The 24845-nt window shown below is 43.9% G+C and overlaps 1 protein-coding gene across 2 annotated transcripts in view; it reads left to right on the forward strand.

Moving 5' to 3' along the window:
* Positions 1–24845, forward strand: part of Armh3 (armadillo like helical domain containing 3) — a 169785-nt gene that overhangs the window by 75780 nt on the left and 69160 nt on the right. For both annotated transcript variants that reach the window (XM_005063514.4, XM_040743729.1), the window contains 3 exons: positions 16563–16645; positions 17418–17544; positions 22639–22714. In XM_005063514.4, coding sequence (XP_005063571.1) covers positions 16563–16645; positions 17418–17544; positions 22639–22714 — 286 coding nt within the window. The remainder of the gene's footprint in view (positions 1–16562; positions 16646–17417; positions 17545–22638; positions 22715–24845) is intronic.

Raw genomic sequence — 24845 nt, forward strand, 5'->3', positions numbered from 1 at the left:
GAAACATGGAACACCCAGAGAGCGTCACAGTTTTCCAGATCCAGCTGGCTTTCTCATCACTGGCAGAATCTGTACCTTCATGGTTAGGAACAATTTGAGGGTAGGAATTGAGAGAGCCTGTTGGAAACTATGTTGTGGGTGTTACACAGAACTGAATTTTTTCAAGAGAAAAACTGATTTGATGTGTAGCATCGCCTGGCAATTCTGATGTAGGTATAGCTTTGGCAGTTTGGCAGCCCCTCTTGATGTGTAGATAACTTACCTTCAAACATTTAAATGTCTGCTTCTTTTGGTTTAGTTTATTTTTTAAACTGTAATTTGATGTAATTATAGACTTATAGGAAGTTGCAAAAATAGTAAAAGTATACCTTTCACCCAGCTTCCTCTAAAGGGAACATCTTATACAGTTATTGCCTCTTTTAATTTTGAAGAGGTTATGCAGGTGGGAAAGAATATAGCATGCTTGTCAAAATTATCTAATTCCAGCAGTCAGGAAGAGGAGACAGGAAGGACAGAATTCAAGGGGCTCAGTGTTCAGAGGAATTAAGAAGTCATCCCAGTACTTGGAAGGCAATAGTGGATCTCTGAGTTCAAGGCCAGCCTGGTCTACAGAGTGACTTCCAGGACAGCCAGAGCTATGCAGAGAAATCTTTCTCAAAAAAAGAAAAATAAAATCAAGGAGAAGAAGATTCTCACATAAAAGCTCCGAAAGAGTCAGGAATTACTCTTTGTTCCTTTCTTTGTGCAGGAAAATCTCTTCGAATCAAGAGAAGAGTCAACTTCCTCAGGCCAGTCAGCATCTTGTCAGGTTCATGGGTGGGCAAAGGAGCAGCTGGTTTTGTTGCTGTGCCTATACTAGTTCACTAGTTCTAAAGTGAGACAGGGTCTGGCTTGATAAGGTATCATCCTTCCACACCTGGGCAAGCCAGATCTGATATTGGCCTTCCTGTAGTCTGGGAGAGAGTAGAGTTCTTGGTTCCTTAGCAGATGCTTAATGTGGTCATGGTCTGTTTCATTGACTGCTGAGTCTCATAGTGAGTGTGGGTACCACTCAGTTGGACAGTGTTGGGGAAAGGAAACAGGAACTGAAGGCGGTTGTTCCTGAGCCTGCTTAGTTATGGGCAACTGCAGAGGGATCCTACACTTGCCAGCTCTAGGCTGTAAGCACACTCTCTCTTCTTCTCCTTTTTTCTCTTTTAAAGGGTTTAAATTTTTTTCTTTAATTTTTTTATGTATATGGGAGTTTTGCCTGCATATAAGTTTGTACACTGTGTGTGCACAATGCTGGTGGAGCCAGAAGAGGGCATCAGATCTTCTGGGGACAGGAGTTACTGAAGATGGTTAGTGCCATGTGGGTAATGAGAATGAAACCCAGCTCCTCTGGAAGAGCAGCTTGTGCTCTTAACAGCTGTGCTCTCTCTCCAGCCTTACTTTACTTATTTTCCAGATGGGCTTTGCTAGGTAGTCCAGGTCTGCCTGGAATCAGTATGTAGCCCGTATCATCCCCCAGCAGTAGGCAATTCTTGTCTCAGCTTCCCTAGTGATAGAATTACAGATGTACATATAGGCTGAGTCTGGGAACTTTATATTTTTGGTTGTGAGCCTAGCCTTTAATGGCTGAGCCAACTCTCCAGTCCAGAGTCTGAGAACTTTTTTTTTTTTTTTTTTTTCTGAGACAGGGTTTCTCTATGGCTTTGGAGCTTGTCCTGGAACTAGCTCTGTACACCAGACTGGCCTTGAACTCACAGAAATCCACCTGCTTCTGCCTCCCAAGTGCTGGCATTAAAGGCGTGTGGCACCAACTCCCGGCTGAGTCTGGGAACTTTAAAAGGTTCATTTTCATGGTGAAGAAGGGTTTTGGGTGGCAATTGGAAGATTGCGTCTTTCCCAAGTAAATGGGGGCTGGGAAATGACGGAGAGCAGCATGTCCCCTCTCAGAGGATGCACATTCATAGCTAGGGAAATGAGAACTGTGACTTCCATTGAAAGGAAGATTTGCTTTCCTTTTTGTTCAGCACGAGCTGCTGACTTGTGTTTTCCGTTCACCGGGGCACTTGGCACAACCAAAGCCTCAGGGCCACTTCATTTGATTTTCCACTCTTCTGCTGCTGTGGGGTTGCGGTTGATGAGTACTAACTGGTCTTACTAATAAAACCTGGAATCAGAAAGAGGGGTCAAACCTGAAAGATCAAAGAGACAAAGGAGCAAGCCACAGCCACACCTTACTTCTCCAGCTTCTCAGCTAAAAAGAGAGCGAGCTCCTGTCTCCTCCTGCCTTTTATTCCTCTCCCCACACAGCCATATCACTTCCTGTCTGTCTGTACAGACCTCCAGACCTCTATGGTTAACTACTAGCTAGCTCCATCCTCTGAACTAGCTTTATTTGTTAGAGTATAAACAAGATACCAGTGGGGTGCTTAGGTTTACAGGGAAATGGCTGAGGTTTTTTGTTTTAATTAAATATGTTTTTTTCTGAGACAAGGTCTCATTCAGCATAGGCTTCAACACACTGTAAAGCTAAAAATGACCTTGAACTCTTGATGCCTTCCTTTACTCCCAAGTGCTGGGACTATAGATGCATGTGTTTTGAGAGGGCATCCAGTGTATTTTAAAACCATTCTGTTGGCAAGTATTGACTGCTTTCCCCTCCTTTTGAAAACACTTTGTTAACTGATGGTGAGCCTGCTGACCACTGCCAGTGGTGCTGGGTGATTGTTGATTTTCTCCAGGGATGCTGGGATTGGCTGGAGTTTATGGGGCCTCCATGGATTTTGTGGGTTTAGCTTGTTTACACTAGTGCTAGTTCTAGCTTTTCTTTGACTTCTCTCTTTTTTTTATTTTTTATTTTTTGATTTTTCAAGACAGGGTTTCTCTGTGGCTTTGGAGGCTGTCCTGGAACTAACTCTTGTAGACCAGGCTGGTCTCAAACTCACAGAGATTCGCCTGTCTCTGCCTCCCAAGTGCTGGAATTAAAGGTATGCGCCACCATCGCCCAGCTTCTTTGACTTCTCTCTTAAGCAAGTGAGTTGCTAATACTTCCTGTCTATTGGTTACTGTGAAATTATGCATCTGCCTAATGAATAGGCTGTGATTTGGGTTAAGTGGCACTTAATCCTAATCCATACCGTGCCATAAAATAGGGTCTAGGTCTTGTTTTACCATTTTATCTTTCCTCTCCATTGTATGAAAAGCTACTCAAACAGACAGCTCTCTCTGACCAGTTTTTTTTTCTTTTTTCTTTTATTTTTTTTGGAGACAGAGTTTCTTCATATAATCTTGGCTGTCCTGAAATGCACTCTTCAGATCAAGCTGGCCTCGAACTCTTGCCTCCCACATGCTGGGATTAAAGGCATGCACCACCATCACCCGGCTACCTGGCCAGTTTCTTTAGAGACACTTACTTGTGCTTGGCTGAAGTCTGTCTCCTTCCTGTTTTTAATTTTATTTAAATGTCATTCACTTGGCTTTTACAGTCAGGACTCCCCTCTGCTTCTCTAAGGCAGGTGGCTGAGCTACCATCCAATTGTGTCTTCCTTTGGCTGACTTGTTCTCTTTGCACCTGGTTTACCCTCCATGTGGGGCACATTTTTTAGTCCTGAACAAGTTCCTATATCCATTATTCATTCTACTCCTACATGGCAACACAATTTACTGCTATCTTCTTTCCCTCCCCCTGACTCCAAAGCAGGATAGAAACAAATGTGGGGAAGTCCTCAGTGTGTAGGGCACATGAATGCAAGAAACAGCTCAACAAGCCTTGTTCTCTGTTCTGCGATGGGAGCCCATGGAAGGTGCTCAGACTTTCAAGAGGGTGGCACTGAACCTTCTCTTCAGAAATTAGATGGACTGCTACTGCCTCTGGGAATTGACTCGGGGCCCAAAGAATCACCACAATACTTAGTCTTGGCTTAGTGTTGTAGAGCCTGGACACACTGTGTGTCCTGTACAATGCTGTTGCACTATTTACCAAATATGATGCACACGCCTCACAAGATGGGAACATAGGCTGAAGCAACGTATAAGACAGCTAGTTGCCTCCAGCAATGTCAGAAAAGGCAACTGTTGGTGCCAGTTTCTGGACAAAAGCCCAGAAAACAAAATTTCCAGGGTTCTTGTAGAAAAACAACTTTCTGATGAACAAATGAGTGTAGTAGAAGCACTCATTTCCCTAAGTTTAAGCATATTTGTGTGTGTGTGTGCTTGTGTGTGTGTTTGCACATGTGTATGGAGACTGAAGGTTGACATTGTCCACTTTATTTTTTGGGACAGGGTTTATCAATGAACATGCAGCTCACCAATGTAACTAGAGTGGTTGGCCTGCGAGCCCCAGGGACCGTCTGATCTCTGCCTCCCGGCTCTGGGTGGATGCTGGTGTACCCACTCTTTATGTGAGCTGGGACCTACGCTCTGATCCTCATGCTTGAACAAAAAGCACTTTAGTAACTGAGCCTTCTCCTCAGCCCAACATAAAGTGATAGTAGTTTGGAATCCTCAGTAGTGGGTTTCTCTGCTGGTGCAGTAGGCCACATCAAGCTGAATTAGAAGTAAAGGACCAGGTTTACTCTGAGCAAAGCACTCTTGTGTGGCCTGGGGGAAGCAAGAGAGACATCACAAGGCAGTCTAGTGACCTGAGCTTAAGCGCCCCTAAAGCACAGTCTTGAGCTCCAGGGGAAGAGCTGCTGCTTGACCGCTTTCTGAGGGGCAGGGTTTGGAGAGGAAGGAGGGAGATTGAGGCAAAGCTTCCAATGGAGCACAAATATACTTAGTGGGTACAAATAATGAATTGCAAACACTTTCTCTATCCAGTCAGGGTTACAGTGTTTGGAGCCAGTATCTGTAGCCTTGCATGATAATGCTACATGTCAAACTCAGGGTCCCTCAAGAGTACATAGGGGATTGCTGGTGTTTGGAGAGCATGGTTAACTTTGATTCTTACCTTGGAGGTGATTTTTCCTTTCTTTTTGGAAATGGTTTCATGTGGCCCAGGCTGGCTTTGAATTTACTGTATCTGAGACATCCTTGATCTTCTGCCTCCACTTCTGAATGCTGAGGACGGCCAGCACCAACCACCACTGCGAGTGAGCAACTACAGTTGTACTTTGTCATTGTGAATCTGACTACTCACGTAGTTCTTACAACCTTAGTTTGCTTCTTAAACCTGCCCTTTTGACCTTTTTTGACTAGCTTATTTCACTAACATTTTTCCTTCCTTTAAAAATTACTTTATTTTTAGCTATGCAATGGTGGCGCCCTCCTTTGATCCCAGCACGTGTGAGGCAGAGGCAGGTGATCTCTGAGTTTGAGTCTAGCCTGGTCTACCCAGTAAGTTCTAGGACAGCCGGGGCTACACAGAGAAACCCTGCCTCCAAAAAAAGTAAGAAAATAAATAAAATTACTTTATTTATGTGTATGTGTGTTCATCTTTCTGTGCTATTAGAGACCTGAGGAGGGTGTTGGGTCCCCTGGAGCTGGAGTTTTAGAAGGTTATGAGATGCTTAACATGGGAACTGAACTTTATCTTAAGAGCAACACGCACCCTTAAATGCTGAGCCACCTCTCCAACCCCTTCCTTCCATTTTAAGATAGAATGATAATCTGTTGTATGTAAATAATCCATTGTTTATCTGTTCATCTGTTGTTGGGCATTTAGGATGCTTCCCACATTTGGCCATTGGGAATGATGCTGCTATAAACACAGGTGTATAAATGTCTAAGTTTGTTCATTCTTCCCCTCTGTCTCTGTGTGTGTGTCTCTCTCTGTCTCTCTGTCTGTTGTCTGTCTCTCTGTTGGTTTTTTTGAGACAGGGTCTCACTCTAGCTCTGACCATCCAGTCTTCCAAGTGCTGAGGTTTAAGGTATGCACCACCACCCTGGCCTAAGTCCTCGACTTACAGGACTTTTTCTTTGGCAGCTTTACTTTGTGAGGGGTGATTAATGGAATTCTAACTGAACTTAAGCATTTTGCTTTTTTCTTTACGTTTATTTTATGCTGTATTTATTTCTATACCATAAGCTCTTTTTTCTTTGCTCTCTTCTGGAGTATGTTTTTGTCTTCTTGTTCCTTTTCAGTGAGGAGCATCAGTGTGGCAGGGGAGCTCATGTGTGGGGGAATGAGCTCTGGAGGTTTGGTTGCATATCTGGGATGCTTTGTTCACTGGATGTGTTCAATGACTAGAGAGTCTACATTCAGACCTGTATGTTTCTCTCTGTATCGCTAAGCATATGCTGCAAAAACTGGCTTGGGGTGAGTCCACTGGCGGCCCGGACACATACCTCCCAGATCCACCATTGCACTTGCTTCTTTAAAGTGATATCTACAGATGCATGGTGGATTTTCAGATGAACATGTTTGATGGCCTGGGCAGCTTCATAATGTTCTTAAAGTGAAATCTGTGAAGAGCTGAACCTCTTCATTTTTTTTCCATGATTTTCTGAATCAAGAGAGAAGGGACCATTTGCACAGGTCTCTTCACACCTCTCAGGGGAAGAGGAGCTGATATTTATTCATTGATTGATTGCTTGCTTGTTTTTGCAAGATAGATTTTTGCTGTGTAACAGCCATGTAGTCCTGGAACTCACTTTGTAGACCAGCCTGGCCTTGAACTCACGGAGATCTGCTTGTTTCTGCCTCCCAAGTGCTAGGATTAATGGTATGTGCCACCACTGCCTGGCTTTTTTTAAATAGTAAAATAGACATTGGCCTTTAACAAATGTTTTGTTGTTGTTCTCATTTTTTTTAAATAGGGTCTCTTGCAGCCTAGGTTCGAGTTAATCTCTCTATGTAATTGAGGATGACCTTGAATACCCAGTCAGACTGCCTTGCCTCCTGAGAGTTGGGGCACAAGCCTGCACCAGCGTGTTTGCTTTATGTGGTGCAGACCCAGGTCTTTGTGCAAGTTAGGTAAGAACATGATGAGCTGAGCTGCATCCCCAGACAGATGTTTGTTCAGTTGAAATACAGTTTTCTAGACCTCAGTGGGAAGGGTTCACAAATCTTTCTCCAAATATGTTGACTCCAATGCGGTTCAGCTCCAGCCAGCTATGTTGCTTAAGGGAATTTGTTAACTTTCCTGAATTTCAACTTGTACTTTTTAAAAAATGGGCACAATAATGCTAGCTTTTCAGCAAGTGGAGAGTATAATATACATTGCTTGACAGAAATTTCTGAAACTCAGCAGGTGCCTAATCAGTCTTACCCACAAACTTGTCCTTATTTAAAAGGGCATTATATACAACAAGCTGTACTTTCTTTGTTGAGAGACAAGCAACCATTGCTCCCTATTGGACCAGATTTTTTTTCTGTTGTTTTTTTCCTTCCTTCCTTCCTTCCTTCCTTCCTTTTTTTTTTTTTTTTTTTTTTTTTTTTTAAGTAGGGTCTCTCTGTGTTCCCCTGGCTGTCCTGAAACTTGCTCTGTGGACCAGGCTGGCCTAGAACTCACAGAGATCTGCCTCTCTAGTGCTGAGATTAAAGACATGTGCTGCCACTCATGGCTTCCACCAAACTTTTAACCCGTGTGAGTCCCTGTAGAATAAGGTTGTTCTTTGGAAACCTTTCAGAGCCAGAGTCAAAAGTGCTGGGCCATTGGTAAGAAAGAGGCTTGTGTTAGTACTCCTCCCCATCCCTGCTTCCTTTAAAAAAATTATCTAACAGTAGGAAACATGATAAATTAAAGGGTTAAACTAGAGAGGAATGAAAAGCACATTCTGTTCCTTGTGTCTTCTCAATGGCTACAACATGTACTGAACTTGATTGCAAATGCTTACAGACATGTGACTAATTAACAATACTAATTTTATACAATCACTCTCTTGTCTTTTGTAGTTATCTTAATTTTTCCTTCCACTTCTGTGACTGTCCTAGGAACAGTTTGGCTGGTTATGTGCCCAGTTGGCATTCAGTGAAAAGTAGCTCAAGGGCAGTTTTCTAAAAATGAGTGCATATAACAAGGGTGAGCCAGGAGCAGCCAGCACATCTCTGAGATGCTTGTCATTGAGAGTCTGATTGCCCATTCTCTATTGTCCTTGAAACTGCCCCTAACCTAAGCCTTTTCTTTGGCCTGCTAGCGAAGCTCTAGGCAAAGGTCTATGCCTTAATTGCAGAGGAATAAACTTGGTTATTAATTGTTTATGCCCAGCTTTTATTTGTTTTGGTTCTGATTTTGCATGAAGGTTACGCTGACTCCTTGTGCATCCATTATCCAATCACATTCTGTGTATACGACATAAGTTTTTGAGCTGACGATGATCGAGGGAATTAGGAACAGTTTTACTTGATGATTATGCGCGTAAGAGAAGAGTACATCAGTACATATAGAGTCCTCCATATCTGAAGCTAGAAGTTCTGGTGCAAATTTGTAATCCCAGCACTGTGGATATAGACAGAGGGTCCTGGAGGTCACTGACCAGTCGTCCTTGCCTAACCAGCAAGTCCCAGATCCCAGTGAAAGACCTGCTCTCAAAAACTTAGGGTGCTTACATGAGCATTCAAGTAGATGTGAGTGTATGTGTGCATTGTACTTACACACACACACACACACACACACACACACACACACACACACACAGCAGAGGGACGGGAGGGAGAGAGGCAGGGACAGACACTGTACCAAGTGTAGTGATGTAGGCCTGGAATCCCAGCACTTGGGAAGTGGAGGCAGGAGGATCAGGAGTTCAAGACCAGTCTCCTCTTTGTAGTGAATTTGAGATCAGATAGGACTACATGAAGCCCTGTCTCAAAAATCAGCCCTGAGTGGCCCCACCCACAATGGGCTGGGCTCTTCCCCATCAATCACTAAGAAAATGCCATTCGGACTTGCCTGTAGCTCAGTCTTATGGATGCATTTTCTATATTGAGGCTCCCTCCTCTTAGATGACTTTAGCTTGTGTCAAGTTGACATAAAACTATTCGGCGCAAAGGCCAAGGGAAAATAGGGACAGAAAAGCCAGAAAAATTCTCAGGAGCATCTTGTAAAGAACGTTATCAATGCCAGGTGTTGGTGGCGCATGGGAGGCAGAGACAGGAGGATCTCTTTGAGTTTGAGGCCAGCGTGGTCTACAGATTGAGTTCCAGGGCAGGCTCCAAAACAATACAGAGAAACCCTGTCTCAAAAAACAAAGAATGTTATCACTGAGAATGTAGAGAAGTATGGTTGGACATGGCATCTTTGCTGAGGGGTTTTTGCTCCTTTGCTCTCAGCCTCATCCGTTGTTGTGGTGATGTGGGGAACACTGAGTTGGAGAGCAGCCTCTAGTCCCAGTTCTATCACTACCGAATTTGGTGTGCCGTTATGTCATTTTGCTGTGCCTCAGTATCTGAGGAGCTGCAGCTTCAGAGAGGAAGGTTTCCTCTAGGGATCCAGCCCATCATGGCAGACAAGGCACAGTGGCAGAGTGGGGGCAGCTAGTCTCCGTGTGTCTGCAGGGAAGGGAGAGAGGGGAATGCTTAGGACCCCACTCCTAATGCCACCACCCACATTCAGCTGGCATCTCCCTCTTCAGTCACCTTTCTGGAAACACCTTGTAAGACATACCAAGAGGTGTGTTTCCATGGTGATTCTAAATGCAGTCAAATTGACTCATTGTCAATTTGATTAACACCAGTGGGTGAGATGGCGGTGGGTGGGTTTTTTCTTTTTTAAAACATGAGAACTGGATTAAATGAGCTCTGAGAATCTTAGACCTGGAGATTTACTCTCAGCTAGGTCAGAGCCTTTCAGACATAGACCTTCCCTCACACTAGGACAGGGGGAAAAGAGCATGTGTTCAGTGTCCGCGTATGAAGTCAATGAGCTGAGACAGGAGAAAGCAGTATTTATAGGTATTGGGGGCACTCTCTCTTGAAGAGGGTTATGGTCTTTAATGTCATAGGCGTTTTGGAGCCAAGTTTAAGGTTACTTTGTTCATTTTAGCTACCTGTGAAAATCCCTCTAGACTAGGCTCAGTAGCTCAATCACTTGCCTAGTCCTGGGTTCAGTCCCCCAAATTGCAACAAACAAAAAGAAATACCCTCTAGGGAAGTGTTTCTCAACCTTCCTAATGCTACCACCCTTTAATACAGTTCCTCATGTTGTGGTAACCCCAGTCATAAAATTATCTTTGTTGCTACTTCATAACTACTTTTGCTACTGTTATGAATCTGTTTTCTGATGGTCTTAGGCCACCCCTGTGAAAGGGTCGTTTCACCCCAAAGGGGTCGCAGCCCACAGATTGAGAACTGCTGCTCTAGGGGTTTGTTTCACTTCCTGGTGGCCTTTGGTGACAGGAGAATGACGTGTAGCCTGAGCCGTAACACAAGCAGCACCCAGCGCACACTGCAGTGTCTCAGTGCTGGCCCAGCTCTGCCTGTGTCTGCCGTGACTTGGACAAGTTGCTGTCATGCGTCCTAGAATTGGGCTCTTCTTCCCTGCTTTATCGCTTTGTCATTCCTAACCCTGAATCAGTGGTAAGCCAGTGCAGGGACAAAATTGTCCCACTTCCCGTCCTCCAGATTTCCTGCCCTTTGATTACCACACAGCCCTGCTGACTGCATCTTTGCCATTGTAGACTGGACATGTGTAAAAGTCACGCTTTCTCTACCGCTCATGTTCTGTCCTCTCTTCCTCTTGTCTCCTGTGAGTTTATGGAGTCTCTTAGGTGCTTGTCCTTTCACAGTACTTGTGTGAGTGCTAGGATTGAGGGGGAGGAGAAGAGTGTTAGATTCCCGAGGCAGTGTAAAGAGAGAAGGCAGAGGGAGCAGAGTCTGACCTCTGGAGAGAGGAGGTGAGGATCAATCAGCCTCTGTCCTGTGGAAACTGAGGGGTCTGCCGAGGGATGGTTACAGCCCTGGGGGTTGTGTGTCTGCAGTCTCTCCTTTCTGAAAGTGTTCAAGGCAAGACAGGCAGTCTTGGGAGTTGGGTTTTCCCAACAGATGTTCTTTTCTGGGATGGTGAGCAGGGCCAGCTGTAACCTCACACCAAGGCACTCTGTCAAAGGCAGCTCCAAATAGCTGAGCAAGGTGACCCTCGGCAAGGACAGAAGTTGGGACTGAGGTTAGTCATTTTTATGTGGCTCTTACTGAGCCACCTGTATTCCCAGAGCTGCCAGTAGAAGCTAAGAAGACTGCGTGGTCTGTTATAGGCTCCCTGTACCGCCCCTGCTTTAGTCCAGTCCAATAGGTCACTTGTTAACAGACACCATCCAGAGATCCACCTGTCACTTGCCTTTCCATTACAAACCCTAGAGACTGGAGTAGGGTACATGAATGCGGTGCCTGCCGCCTTTGTCTGTATCCCTTGCTATTTGACAGGAATAGTGAACGTAGAACAAAATGTAGGCTCTTGTGCTGTCCGTGCCTGCTGTCTCTTTCCCTGAGCTGTAAGAGGATTGCGCATGAGGAGTGTTGGGTGGCAGACAGTCTCTGCAGAGTCACGTCTCCTCTTTCCCTGCTGTTCCAAATCAAAGCACACAAACCTGTAAGAGCAGTAAACGTCACACACAGTGCAGGTAGCATAGGAGAACGAGCAGACTTCTTTGCTGACCAAAAAAGAGGTGGTTCTAGAAAATAAGCCTAAGGTAGGCATGGTAGTGTGCTCCCCGTATTCCCAGGACTTGGTGGGGAGGCAGAGGCAGGAAGATTGTGAATTCCAGGTCCGCCTGGGTTACCTTGAGATCTTGTCTCAGAAAGTTAATTAAATTAGGGTGCAGAGAGATGGCTTAGCAATTAAGAGACCTTGCTGCACAATTATGAGGAGTTGAAATCCCAGTATTCACTGACAGTACTATGCATTCCTGTAACTCCAGCCCTGAGGGTGGGGCTGGAGGGGTAGCAGTGGGCAGAGACAGGACTAATCCTGATGTTTTTCAGCCTAGCCAAGAAAACGAGTGTCAGGTTCAGGGGTGGAGACAAAGGAGGGTTAGGGCAATAGAGGACTCTAGCCCATTTCCTTCTTTCCCACCAAGGATAGTATTAGGTGAAGGGCAAGGCAGGATGGACACAGAAGTTGGATTTGATCCATACACAGATGTCCTAGGTCAACCTGTGGGTCAAGACCCCTTTGGTGGTCAAAGGACCTTTTCACAGGGGTCACCTAAGACTATTGGGAAACACAGATACTTACATTGCGTTTCATAATGGTAGCAAAATTACAGTTATGAAGCAGCAACAAAATAATTTTATGGTCAGTGGGTCACCACACGATGAGGAACTGTATTAAAGGGTGGCAGCATTAGGAAGGTTGAGAACCACTGTCCTGGGTGAACAAGTACAAGGCAACTGAAAATTTCTTATGCACAAAGGTCTTTAGTGCTGTGAAGTTATCCCAGGGGCTTGACAGGACTTCTTGTTCATCAAGATTGCTTCAGTTAGGCAGTCTCTTCCCTGACTGTCTGGTACATTAAACTCTTTCTGGTAAATGATGTTGCTGTCAGAGTGAACAGAGCAAGCCACACTTTTGTTTGAGCAGCTAGAATACTTATGACTTTACCCACTCTGGGCCTAAATGTTGCTGATTGATTATGAATGCTAACTGCTCTTGGAGAGGACTGGCATTTGATTCCCAGAACAGTTGTCCCTAACTCTACTAGCTACAGGGGCATGCAGGCTCATATGTACATATATACAATGAGAAACATCATTAAAGATTTTAATAAGCTGGGCGTTGGTGATGCACGCCTTTAATCCCAGCACTCGGGAGGCAGAGGCAGGCAGATCTCTGTGAGTTCGAGACCAGCCTGGACTACCAAGCAAATTCCAGGACAGCCTCCAAAGCCACAGAGAAATCCTGTCTCGAAAAACCAAAAAAAAAAAAAAAAAAAAAAAAAAAAAAAAAAGATTTTAATTAAAAGGCATTTTTTTCTTGTCATGGTACTAGGGGTTGAACATAGACACATGTACACTAGGTAGGTGCTCTACAGTTGAGCTATATTTCTAGGACATGCTGGGGGGGTGCGGGTGTTGAGAAAAGGTCTCATTCAATAACCTGTGCTGGCCTATAACTCATTATAGGTCAGGTAGCCTATAGCTCACAACAGTCCTCCTGCCTATGCCTCTGTAGGCCTAAACTTTGGATCAGCCTGCTTCTGCCCTCCTCCAAAATAGCTGGGATCATGCGTGTGTGCCACCACAGCTGGCAGAACTTTCCCTTGCCTTTTCATGAGCTGCCTTTGCATGGCGTAGGAGCACAGCTGCTGGTTCTGCAATGTAGCTGCCACATCTGGGGACCACTTAGAATATATACACGGCCCTTCCAGCAGTGACGTTTGAAACAGACATGATTCTGAAACCTGTTGACAGTAGATGCTCTAGCAGGCTGAGGGGGAAGGGGTCCTTAGTTTTACTTGTAAATTGAGAAAGTTTGATGGGGAAATCACCACGTGGGAGGGAATTTAAAACACCAAAATGACAGTTGAGCAGTCACATTTCTGAGCTTAATTGCTTGTAAGAAGTGACAAAGAGAAGGAGAGTTCTAAAGCCTTACATGGGCAGATAAGCAGACAAGCGCCTGGAAGAGTAGTGCTTTGCTTTCTTCTTTTAAAAAAGACATGGTGTCATTTAGCCCAGGCTGGCCTTGAGCTCCTATGTAGCTGTAGCACAGGTGTGTGATACCACACTGGTCCACTTTTCTTAAATATACCAGTTTGTCTGTTCTAGAGACTGAACCAGGCCTTATCTATGCTAGGCAAACTGTCTACAATTGAGCTGCATTACACAGACTTTAGTCAGCTTTTAAAAGACCTTGGTCCTGGTGACATAGGCCTGTTATTCCATCTATTCAGAAAGCCAAATCAAAGCATCCTGCAGAGTAAGTTTAAGGCCAGCATGGGCAACATAGGAGGCTCTGTCTCAAAATGAAAATGAAGAGCTGGGGATATGTTTCAGTGTCTAAAGAGCTTGCTGAAGTGTGAGGACCTAAGTCTGGATAACCAGAGCACAGATAAAAGTTCAGCACGTGTCTACAGTCCCAACACTCCAGCTTCCAGATGAGATGCTAGAGACAGCAGAGTCCCCAGAGCCTTTATGTAGAGACAGACAGTCAAGATGCAGACACCCAAGACTGTCTTCTCATCTCCATGCTTACATACCTTGGCTTGAACAAACCTGAACATACATCACATATCCATAAACCTCTCTCTGTCTCTCTTGTCTCTCTCTCTTCTCTCTGTCTCTCTCTCTGTCTCTCTGTCTCTGTCTCTGTCTCTCTCTCTAAGTAGTAGTGGGTAGTAGAGACTCACCTAGCAGGTACAAAGCCCTAATTACAGTCTCCACTATTGGAAATAAATAAAAGACCCAAGACTAAATACAATAAAAGCAAAAAAGGGCAAATAGGATTATATTAGACTATACATAGCAAAAATAAAAGCAACATGGACAACCTACAAAATGGGAGAGAAATTGTCAAACTGTTCATCTGAGAAAAGTCTAAAGACTTTTATTTTAAAGATTTATTTTTTAAGCTGGATATGGTGGTAGAAGCCTTTAATCTCAGCACTGGGGAAGGAGAGTCAGGAGGATCTTTGTTAGTTTAAGGCCACTCTAGATGAAATAGCAAGTTCTAGGCCAGTCAGAGCTACATAGTAAGATTCTGTCTTAAAAAAAAGATTTATTTTTGTTAACAGAAAGTATGTGTATGTGTGGTGGTCTTTCCACACGAATGCAGGTGCTGGCAGGAGCCAGAGGATTGGATTCCATTGGAGCTGGAGTTATGGAAGTTGTGAGAGCACCCCTTCTAATGGGTGCTGGGAGACAAAGTGGGGTCCCCTATAAGAGCAGCATAGGCTCTTAACTACTGATCCATCTCTCCAGCCCCTGACAAAAGATTAATGCCAAAAATGTATATGAAACTCGAAAACTTAAGAAAACAATACAATTTAAAAGTGAACAAGAGGGCCAGGTGTGGTAATCTTAACACTTGGGAGGCAGAAGGGTCAGGAGTTCCACTCCAGTCTCTATATAAACCAGTTTGAGGCTGGTCTGGGCTACGTGAAATTCTCTTTACACAAATGGATGGGGGAAGGGACAGGAAGTGTAGTTAAAAATGGGCAGGGTCTGCAGGGGTAGCTCAGTGGTAGAACACATACTTAGGGTGAACATGGTCCTGGGCTCATTCAAAACAAGTTTCATTGTCGCCTATATTGAGAGTTGGAGCTCAGCCTGCCTCCCCCCACGTATGTTTTTGTATTCACACACATAAGCTTACATGGTATAGTAGGCATGTCTATAATCCCAGCACTCAGGGACAGAAGCTGAAGGATTCTGAGTTTGAGGCCAGCATGGGCTGTGAGCCAGACTCTGTCTTCTGTTCTTGTCTTCCTTTTCTATTGCTGTGGCAAAACACCATGACTAAGGCAGCTTATAAAAGAAAGCATGTTATTGGCCTTATAGTTTCAGAGTTTAGAGTTGTCTTAGCCAGGGTTACTATTGCTGTTACGAAACGCCATGACTAAAGCATCTTTGTGAGGAGAGGGTTTATTTGGCCTATGCTTTCGCATGACAGTTCATCATCAAAGGAAGTCAGGACAGGAACAAAAACAGGCAGGAACTTGGAGGCAGGAACTGATGCAGAGGCCATGGAGGAGGCTGCTTGCTGGATTGCTCAATCTGCAGCCCAGAGGTGGCACCACCTAAAATGTTCTGGGCCCTCCCACATCAGTCACTGATTAAGAGAATGCCTTGCAGACTTGCCTACAGCCCAGTCTTCTGGAAGCATTCCTCAGTTGAGACTCACTTCTCTCGGATGACTCTAATGTATGTCAAGTTGACATAAAACTAGTCAGCCTAAGAGTCCATTGGCTGTGCAAATGCATAGCATGATGGGAACAGCTGAGAGCTCACATCTTGATCCAAAAGCAGGAAGCAGAGAGACACCAGTTGGGGACCAAGTATCCCAACATAATAGCCTATTTGGGGGAGGTATTTTCATTCAAACCACAACAGCTCCCCCTTCCCAACAAAGAAAAAATTATAGGAGTGGGAAATTACTTAGTCTAAGAAAGAATCGAATCCTGTCATTTGTAGCCACATAGAAAGTGGGATGGAATTGGAGTATATATGTCAAGTTAAATAAGCCAGACACAGACAGACAAATACCGTGTTCTTCCTCGGATATAGAAGTTTAAAAAATGTTGGTCTTGATGAAGATCAGTGATTACTAGATGCTGGTAATTGGGGGAGGGTGGAGAACTGTTGAGTAGTCGACACCAAATGGCAGCTGGATAGAAAAAAGTAGATGCTAGTGTTCTATACTACAGTGAAGTGGCAGTGTTTCGTAACAGCCTATTTTACATGTACACACACACACACTAACAATACAAAAAGGCCTTGGTTGCTGGGACTCACTTCAGGCCTGTGGATTTCTATAGAGCGAGTCTGCTTTACATTTCTTTTATGTGTGTGTGTCTGTATGTATGTGGACACGTGTGGAGGTTAGATGGCAGCACTCTCCTACTGTGTGCATGCTGCAATCACAGAAGTCATCATACTTGGTAGCAAATGCCTCTGCTCACTGAGCCATCTTGCCAGCCCTTACTCTTACTGATTATATTGATTATTAGTTAAATAATTTGTTTTTCTTTTTTCTTCTTTAAAGCCTTGATAAACTTGCTGAAGTTCCTTATGTCAAATGAAACTGTACTTTTGGCCAAACACAACATTTTTACATTGGCCCTTATGGTGAGTATTAATAAAAATATTTGTTCTTGTGAAGCCATTATAGTAAGGTAGAAATGGACTGGCTTGTAATAGGAACCGAGGTCTGGCATCTACGCAGGATTTTCCTTATGGATCAGAGTCTTAACCTGGTGATCCTTACTCTTCTGCATGTATTTGGCCTGCGAGGCATTCATTCAGGTCACATCTCTGAATGGATACTGAGCTTGGGCTCAGTGAGAAACTATACTGTACTATTGCAGTCTCTAAGGGCTTCGCAGCCAGGTAAGTGGTTCCATCATTGCTGCACTTGGCTTCTGGGGGGCACATAGAAATGCTTATCTGGCTGGTAATTCAGGGAGAAAGAGACCCCCGAACCATTTGTTTACCCAGCTTGTAAATGTGGAGTATTTGGTGGGGATGAAAGTATCTGCTAATTGTAGGACCATGGCAATTTTCAGCTCTCAGCATAACAACAGAGTCATGCCTGGCTGAGATGTATGGTAGCAGCCTATTATATGATAGTCACTTCACACATGTATAAGCTAGTTTTCAGAATATAGATAAGAATAAAGGTAGAGAATAAGTAAGAGATACAAAGCTGTGGATATTATATTAATTTAATATTAAATTAATTTATATTAATGAATTTTTAATAATGATTATTTTACAGCCAGTTTACAAAGTCCCTAAATTTTGTAGTTTTTACAAACCAGTAAGAGATGACTGTAACATTCCATGTTTTCCTGATCTTCACAGACTGATGCTTGTATATGGGCTATTGCTTCTTTTTCAGATTGTGAACCTGTTTAATATGTTTATCACATATGGTGACACATTCCTGCCGACCCCCAGCAGCTACGATGAGCTTTACTATGAAATTATCCGCATGCACCAGAGCTTTGACAACCTCTACTCCATGGGTAAGGGCTTTTCTCTCTCTTTCTTCTTCCCCTGTGCCTTGTGTGTTTGGTAAGGAACAGGAAAATGCTACAGAAGACTCTAGTTGGATGGTCTAGGAATAAAGAGATTGTAGCCAGGCTTATTGGTACATGACTTTAATCCTAGCACTCATTAGCAGAGACAGAAGGGCCTCTGTAAATTTGAGGCTAGCCTGGTCTGCATAGTGAGTTTTTGGACAACCAAAACTATATACAGATATCTCAAAAACAATAAACAAACCCCTTTCCTCTCCTCAGGCAATAGGAAGATCTATGTGTATGTGACCCTTCTGCCTTTACTAACTCCGATTTTGCTGGGCGGTGGTGGCACATGCCTTTAATCCTAGCACTTGGGGGGCAGAGGCAGGCGGATCTCTGTGAGTTTGAGACCAGACTGGTCTACAAGAGCTAGTTCCAGGACAGCCTCCAAAGCCACAGAGAAACCCTGTCTTAAAAAACAAAAAAAAATAAAAAAAAAGCAAAACAAAAGCCTTGCTTCTGCTTGGGACTCCTATGTTATGAAAAGAGTAGGAGGTAAAATAAATAATAAAATATGTTTTAAAAGGGCCAGCAAGGACTGCAGAGATGGTTTAGACATTAAGCACACTTACAGCCTCTTGCAGAGGATTTGGGTTCAGTTGCCAGCAAAACATCACTGACTCAAAACCCCTCTGACTTCAGTTTTAGGGGATCCAATGCCCCTGGCCTCTGCAGGCACATGTGCACATGCATGAGGTGTACACACACTCACAGGAATACACCGGTATACATAGTATATACACACTCATGCAGGGACACACCAGTATACACAATATGTATACACACTCATGCAGGGACACACCCATATACACAGTATGCACACACACTTATGCAGGCACACACCCCGTATACACAGTATGTACACACACTCATGCAGGCACACACCCATATACACAATATGCACACACACTCACACGGACACACCTGTATACACAATATGTACACACACTCATGCAGGCACACACCCATATACACAATATGCACACACATTCATGCAAGGACATACCTGTATACACAATATGTACACACACCCATGCAGGCACACACCCATATACACAGTATGCACACACACTCATGCAGGGACATACCTGTATACACAATATGCACACACAATCACAGGGACACACCCATATACACAATACGTACACACACTCATGCAGGGACACACCCATATACACAATATGCTTTTAAAAATGTGTTGCAGGGCAGGGAGCAATGAGATGGCAATGAGTTGGCAGTAACAGTACTTGTACAATCCTGATGACCTAATTTCAGTCATTGGAACCATGATGACAGGGAAAAAGTTGTCCTCTGACCCCTACATGCACACTATAACTATACTTTGAACTAAAACTATTATTCATAGAATAAATTATGGAAAACAAAAATCACACACCATTACATTCATAAAAGAAAAATTGCCAGGCAGTGGTGGTGCATGCCTTTAATTCCAGCACTTGGGAGGCAGAAGCAGGCAGATCTCTGTGAGTTAGAGGCCAGTCCGGTTTACAGAGTGAGTTCAGAGAAACCTTGTTTTAACAAACAAACAAGAAAGAAATACTGAAGAAACTTACCCCAAAATTTCGCTATTAGTCTGAGGATATAATTTATCTGGTAGAGTGCTTTTCCTAGCATGCAGGAAACCCTAGGTTCAATCCCCCACTGCTCCTTGTTAGGGGTGTGTTGCTGGCACATGCCTGTAATCTCAGCACTCTGGAGGTAGAAGCAGGAGAATCAGAAGTTCAAGGTCACCCTCATCAGCATAAAGAGTTCCAGGTCAACCTGGTTACATTAGACCTTGTCTCAAAAAGCAGGGGTCGATTGGCTGGGGACAGCTCCGTTGGTAAAGTACTTGCCTAGCAAACATGAAGACCTAAGATTTATCATCAGAACTCACAGAAAACTGCTAGATGTATACAGCGGATGTGTAATCTAGTACTTGGGAAGTTAGATCAGGGGATATTTTGGGGATATGTGTAGCTTAGTTGGTAGAGTGCTTGCCTAACATGGGTGAAAACTTGCACGTCATAAACCTGTAATCCCAGTAGCTGGGTGGTAGAGACAGGAAGATAAGGAGTTTACAGCAAATTCAAAGCCAACCTGAGTTACATTAGACTGTCATGGATAGGTTTTTAAATAATATGTCACCACATCTCTGGCTTGTTACGTTAGTGCTGATAGGTCAACTCTGGTCTTCATGATTGCATAACAGTTGCACTTAACCAGGCTAAGCTGTTTCTCCAGACCCTGAGAAATTACTGGCCTTTCTTCCCTCAAGCGTTGAAAGATCCTACTGATCTCACATAGTGTACCTTCCAGGACAGTGCTCCATGTCATATTAACAAATACACAGCAGAACAAAACACAGCACCTGTGCTATAAAATCATGTTTACATCTAAACCAGGAAGGAGTTAACGCATTAGAGCAGGCATTAGTTCCTAGCATTGCAGAGATCCAGATATGTCAGGACATACCAGCTGGTCAGCATTGGTCCAGTGTCCTCTTTTGACCTCCACCCGAACTTACACACACACACACACACACACACACACACACACACACACACACACGCGCGCGCACACACACACACACACACACGCGCACACACACACGAATAAAATAAATCCTTAAGAATAAATTTTTTTTAGCCCAGCAATGGTGGCACACCCTTTTAATCCTAGCATTTAGAGGGCAGAGACAGATCTCTGTGAGTTAGAGACCAGCTTGGTCTCTAAACTGCTTTCAGGCTGTACAGCTAACTTTGCTTCTAGGCAGCTGGTCTGGTCTCTGAGTCTTCTCTGTAGCTTGGCCCATCTAAGAGACCTCTTTGTAGCTTGCCTTGTGTTCAAGTGACTCTTGGGAGCTTGGCTTGTTAACTTTTTCAGGGAGGGGCCTAGTGAGTCTGGTCAGTTTCAGGGACTTCCTGAAACTCTTTTGAGTTGTTTCCCTTCCTGCTTGAGGAGCTTCCTGAAGGATGATATGCTTGAATCCAGGAGAAAATTGTTGCATAACACCTATCTGTATGCTATATTATATATAAGCTTTGTCCAGTGCCTGACACTTTTTAAATACTCCACATATTGATCTCTGTGACCCAATGATATTAAGAACATATTTAGGGGCTGGAAAGTTGGTTTAGTAGGTAAAATGCTTTTTGCATAAGCATGAAGACCCAAGTCAGCAACAGCCACATTAAAAAGCCAGGTATGACTGTATATGCTGTAATCCCATGCTGGGGAGATGGAGACAGGATCCAGAAGCTTGTCTTACCACTAGTCTAGCCAATCAGTGCCTTCCAGGTTTAGTAAGAAACCTATATCAAAAACAAGGTGGAGGGGCCAGCTAGATGGCACAGCAGGTAAAGGTATCTGCCTCTAAGCCTGATAACCTAAATTCAATCCCTGGGACCCACGGTAGAAGAAGAGAATCAATTTCCACAGATTGTCCTCTGACCTCCATAAGCATGTACCCATACACTCACACATAAATTAGTACAACTAAAAATAAATAAGGTGACCGGGCAGTGGAGGTGCACACCTTTAATCCCAGTGCTCAGGAGGCAAAGGCAGGTGGATCTCTGTGAGTTTGAGGCCAGCCTGGTCTGCAAAGCAAGTTCCAGGACAGCCTCCAAAGCTATGCAGAGAAACCCTATCTCAGAAAATCACAATAAACAAACAAATAAATAACTAAAACCTAAAGAAAATTAAGGTGCTGAGCAGTAAAGCAAGAAGTCCATGACTGGTCTTTATATGACCATGCAAGGACATATGTACTTGTATACATGTGTGCACATGTTCATGCAATAAACACAGCAAAAACAAAAATGTATTTGAATGCCTGTCTTCTGTTTGTTCATTCAGGGAGTACTTCTGTCTCTTCTAAATGGCATGATTACAGTACCAAAGTGACCTGGAGACTATAGCTATGGGGGTGTGCTCACTACGTGTTCCTGTAATCTTTTCTCCCGCTGGGAGTGTGTTTGTAAAAGAGAGTTTTGTTGGGCTGGAGAGATGACTCAGAGGTTAAGAGCTGGCTGCTCTTCCAGAGGTTCTGAGTTCAAGTCCCAGCAACCACATGGTGGCTCACAACCATCTGTAATGAGATCTGGTGCCATCTTCTGGCATGCAGGCAGAACACTGTATACAAAATCAATAAACAAATCTTTAAAAAGAGAGAGAGTTTTGTCAGATAGTGAATGTCCTGTTGATTAATTTTGCAGGTCACTTAATGTAATCTAGAGGAGCAAAGTATCTCATTCCTTGATTGAAACATGATCATATTTATCTGTCCTATTTGACTGGGTGTATGGCTTTAGGTTTATAAAGATACACATGGAGCAAGAAGAGACACCAACTCATCCCGTAGGAGTGCTTTAAGGTTGAGGCCAGCCTGGTCAGCATAATTCCATGCTAACCAAGTGTAACCCTTGCTATTAGGGAAATGATAGCCACGGCAACCAGGTTACCTTCACATTGCCACCCTTCTATAGGTATCTGTGAATGTGCGTGTGTGCACAGGTGTGTGTGCATGGAGGCCAGAGGTCAGTGTCAGGTCATTCCTCAGGAGCTGTGCACCTCATCATTTTAGACAGGGCCTCATTGGCCTGGGTTTGCCAAGAAGGGTAAGCTGGCTAGCCAGCAACAAGCCCCAGGAGTCCACCTGTGTCCTACTCCCCAGTGCAGGGATTACAAGTGTATGGCACCACATCAGATGTTTTCTGTGGGCTTTGGGAACCTGACTCAGGCTTGTGGCCAGCTGAGCTATTGCTTCATCTTAGTATATTAAATGATATAGAAACAAAGTTTTGGAGCCCATTATCAGGGGAGGCCTAGGAAAAACTCAAGGCAGAAAAGGAGTCATGACTACTTTGATGATGGAAAGTGAGCATTTAGAGAAAGAAAAAAATTCCTGGAGGAAGTAGTTGAACTCTTCTATAAGCCCATCTTTGTTGATTGTTTTAAAACAGAAGAGTTGCACTGGCTCTGTTTGTGTTTTGTGTCAAGAACTTGACAGACCTGTATTTTTTCCTTCCACAGTCCTTAGGCTTTCTACCAACGCAGGCCAGTGGAAGGAAGCAGCTAGCAAGGTGACGCATGCATTGGTTAATATCAGGTAAGGAATGAGGATTTCTTGCTCATCCTGAGGTTTATTGCGCCTTCCCAAGGAGAACACTCTGAACACCACTACTATTTTAAGCCCTGAAGTCTGTAGGAGTGGAAGAAATTGTCATACTTGATCAAGAAAAGCAGGAGTACATGAGGCTTTCATTTTGTCATATTGAAATAGCTCAAAGTGCTGGCTGTTCTGTGGATTTTCTGCCCAAGAGATGATTGCACGCCCTTTGCAGGCACCTTAGTTGCTAAAGTGTTCTTTATGCATGAGCTCCCCCAGCTTCCTTCCCCTGAAGGTTTCCTCTGCTCTTCACCATGGTTTATAATGGGGATCTAGAACTTTCACATTTTACTGTAAATAGATATTTCTATTTGAGGTAAACACAGACAAACAAAAACCTGGGACTAAGTCATTTTTTGTTCCTTATGAAATAGCCAAAAAGAATTTTGTAGATGTTGGGTAAAACTGTGTCAGATAGGGGTCACAGGGTCAGGAGGAAGCAGCACTCACAGGAGGGCAGGGAAAGGGCTACAGGAAGAGAGCTTAGCTTGCCTTTCTCCTTGTTTCCTCCTTTTGTGCCTGTGATTTTCCTTTTTCTCAACAGTTATTAAATTGTTTTTGCAAACAATCAAGAAGTTAACGTTGAATAAAAGCGGCAAACCCAGCAGATGGGGAACTTGATTTATCTCCAGATGTAAGGCTTGCCAGACACTCCAATAATAGTAATGCATATTTACAACTTTGTATAGATTCTAATGTGTGAGAGAGCAAGGGAGTGATGTTGATTCCTAGCTTTCTTTCTCTCTTTTAAACTAAAGCATCTTGTCTCGGAAATGATTTACTACAGTGTGTGTCACATCTGGGAATAAAAGGGAAGCTGTGAAATGTGTTAGGTGGGCTGAGACCAGGGAGCATGGGGTGAGGTGAGCTCACAAGACTGCAATGAAGGCTGGACTGCTTCCTGCCTCCAGAGACATTCTGCAGCAAACACATCTTATAACTCTCACCAATAAATGCATTATCTGCACCTAGCAGGCAATCAAGACACATGTGGGTCCTTCTGATAAGTGTGAGTTTCTATAAGAATTGGGCATTGCAGACTCTTCTCCCAAGTTCTCCTTGTGACCCATAGGCAGTAGGACAGAATGGATGTCTGAATGAAACATCAGGTTCTGCTAACGCATGTGGTAGAGAGGAATAAGGGTGTTGTGTTTATGGACCATGCATTCCCACAGGCTTTCCAGGCAGCTCCTTTTCACCTGGGGCCTGTTTGCTTTATCCTCTATTTTGTTGCTTTTGCTTTCAATGGTTTCTGCCTTGGCGGCTGCCCTTACCCTTCCCAAGGGCCTCCAAACAGATGAGTTAAGTTTCTCTGCCTTCTCCCAACAACTGACCTTGAAAAGATGCCAGTCTCCATGGCCACTTCCTTGTCTCTGCGTGACTGCCAGACCTCTCCTTTCGTTTTCAGTTCTCAAACTGGACTTGCTGCAAGGAATAAGCACATCATTTTCACTGTGCTAATTAAGTATTTGACTGAAGGAGCAAGGAACCATTGAGCATCCTCAAGAGGTTATTGGAAAGATGTGTTTGAATCTTATCACACTAAATCCAGACCAGGGACACATACTGATGAGACTAAGAGCAGTTTACCATTGCTCCTTGCGAGCATCTCTTTTCACTCACTAAACATCAGGCTTGGGGTGGTCTTCCATATACTATCTTCTCTCAGCTTTTAGCCTTTAAACTCTGTGGAATATGCTATATGCTTCTTTTTTAATTTCTGGTTTTCTAATGTTTGTTTTTCTCTCTGTAGCTTTGGCGCCTAGCCTGCAACTTGCTCTGTAGACCAGACTGGTCTTGAATTCAGAGATCTGTCTGTCTCTGTCTCCAGAGTGTTGGGATTAAAGGCATGTGCCACCACCGCCTGGCTATTTTTTTGTCCTTGAATGCTAAAATGATTTTCCTTGCAGATGGATCCTGATGACTTTGATGAGCATGGTCAAGGCAGTTGTCTCATTCAGGACTCTCTTACCTGACAGAGAAAACAGGCATGGCTGAGCCAGGCTTCCTTCTGCTTCTTTGTCTTTCTCTTAAAGCTTGTGTTATCTGTGGCCTTGGATGGGTGTGTCAG

The sequence above is a fragment of the Mesocricetus auratus genome, unplaced genomic scaffold, assembly GCF_017639785.1.
Source record: "Mesocricetus auratus isolate SY011 unplaced genomic scaffold, BCM_Maur_2.0 Super-Scaffold_4256, whole genome shotgun sequence".
Taxonomy (NCBI): Eukaryota; Metazoa; Chordata; class Mammalia; order Rodentia; family Cricetidae; genus Mesocricetus; species Mesocricetus auratus.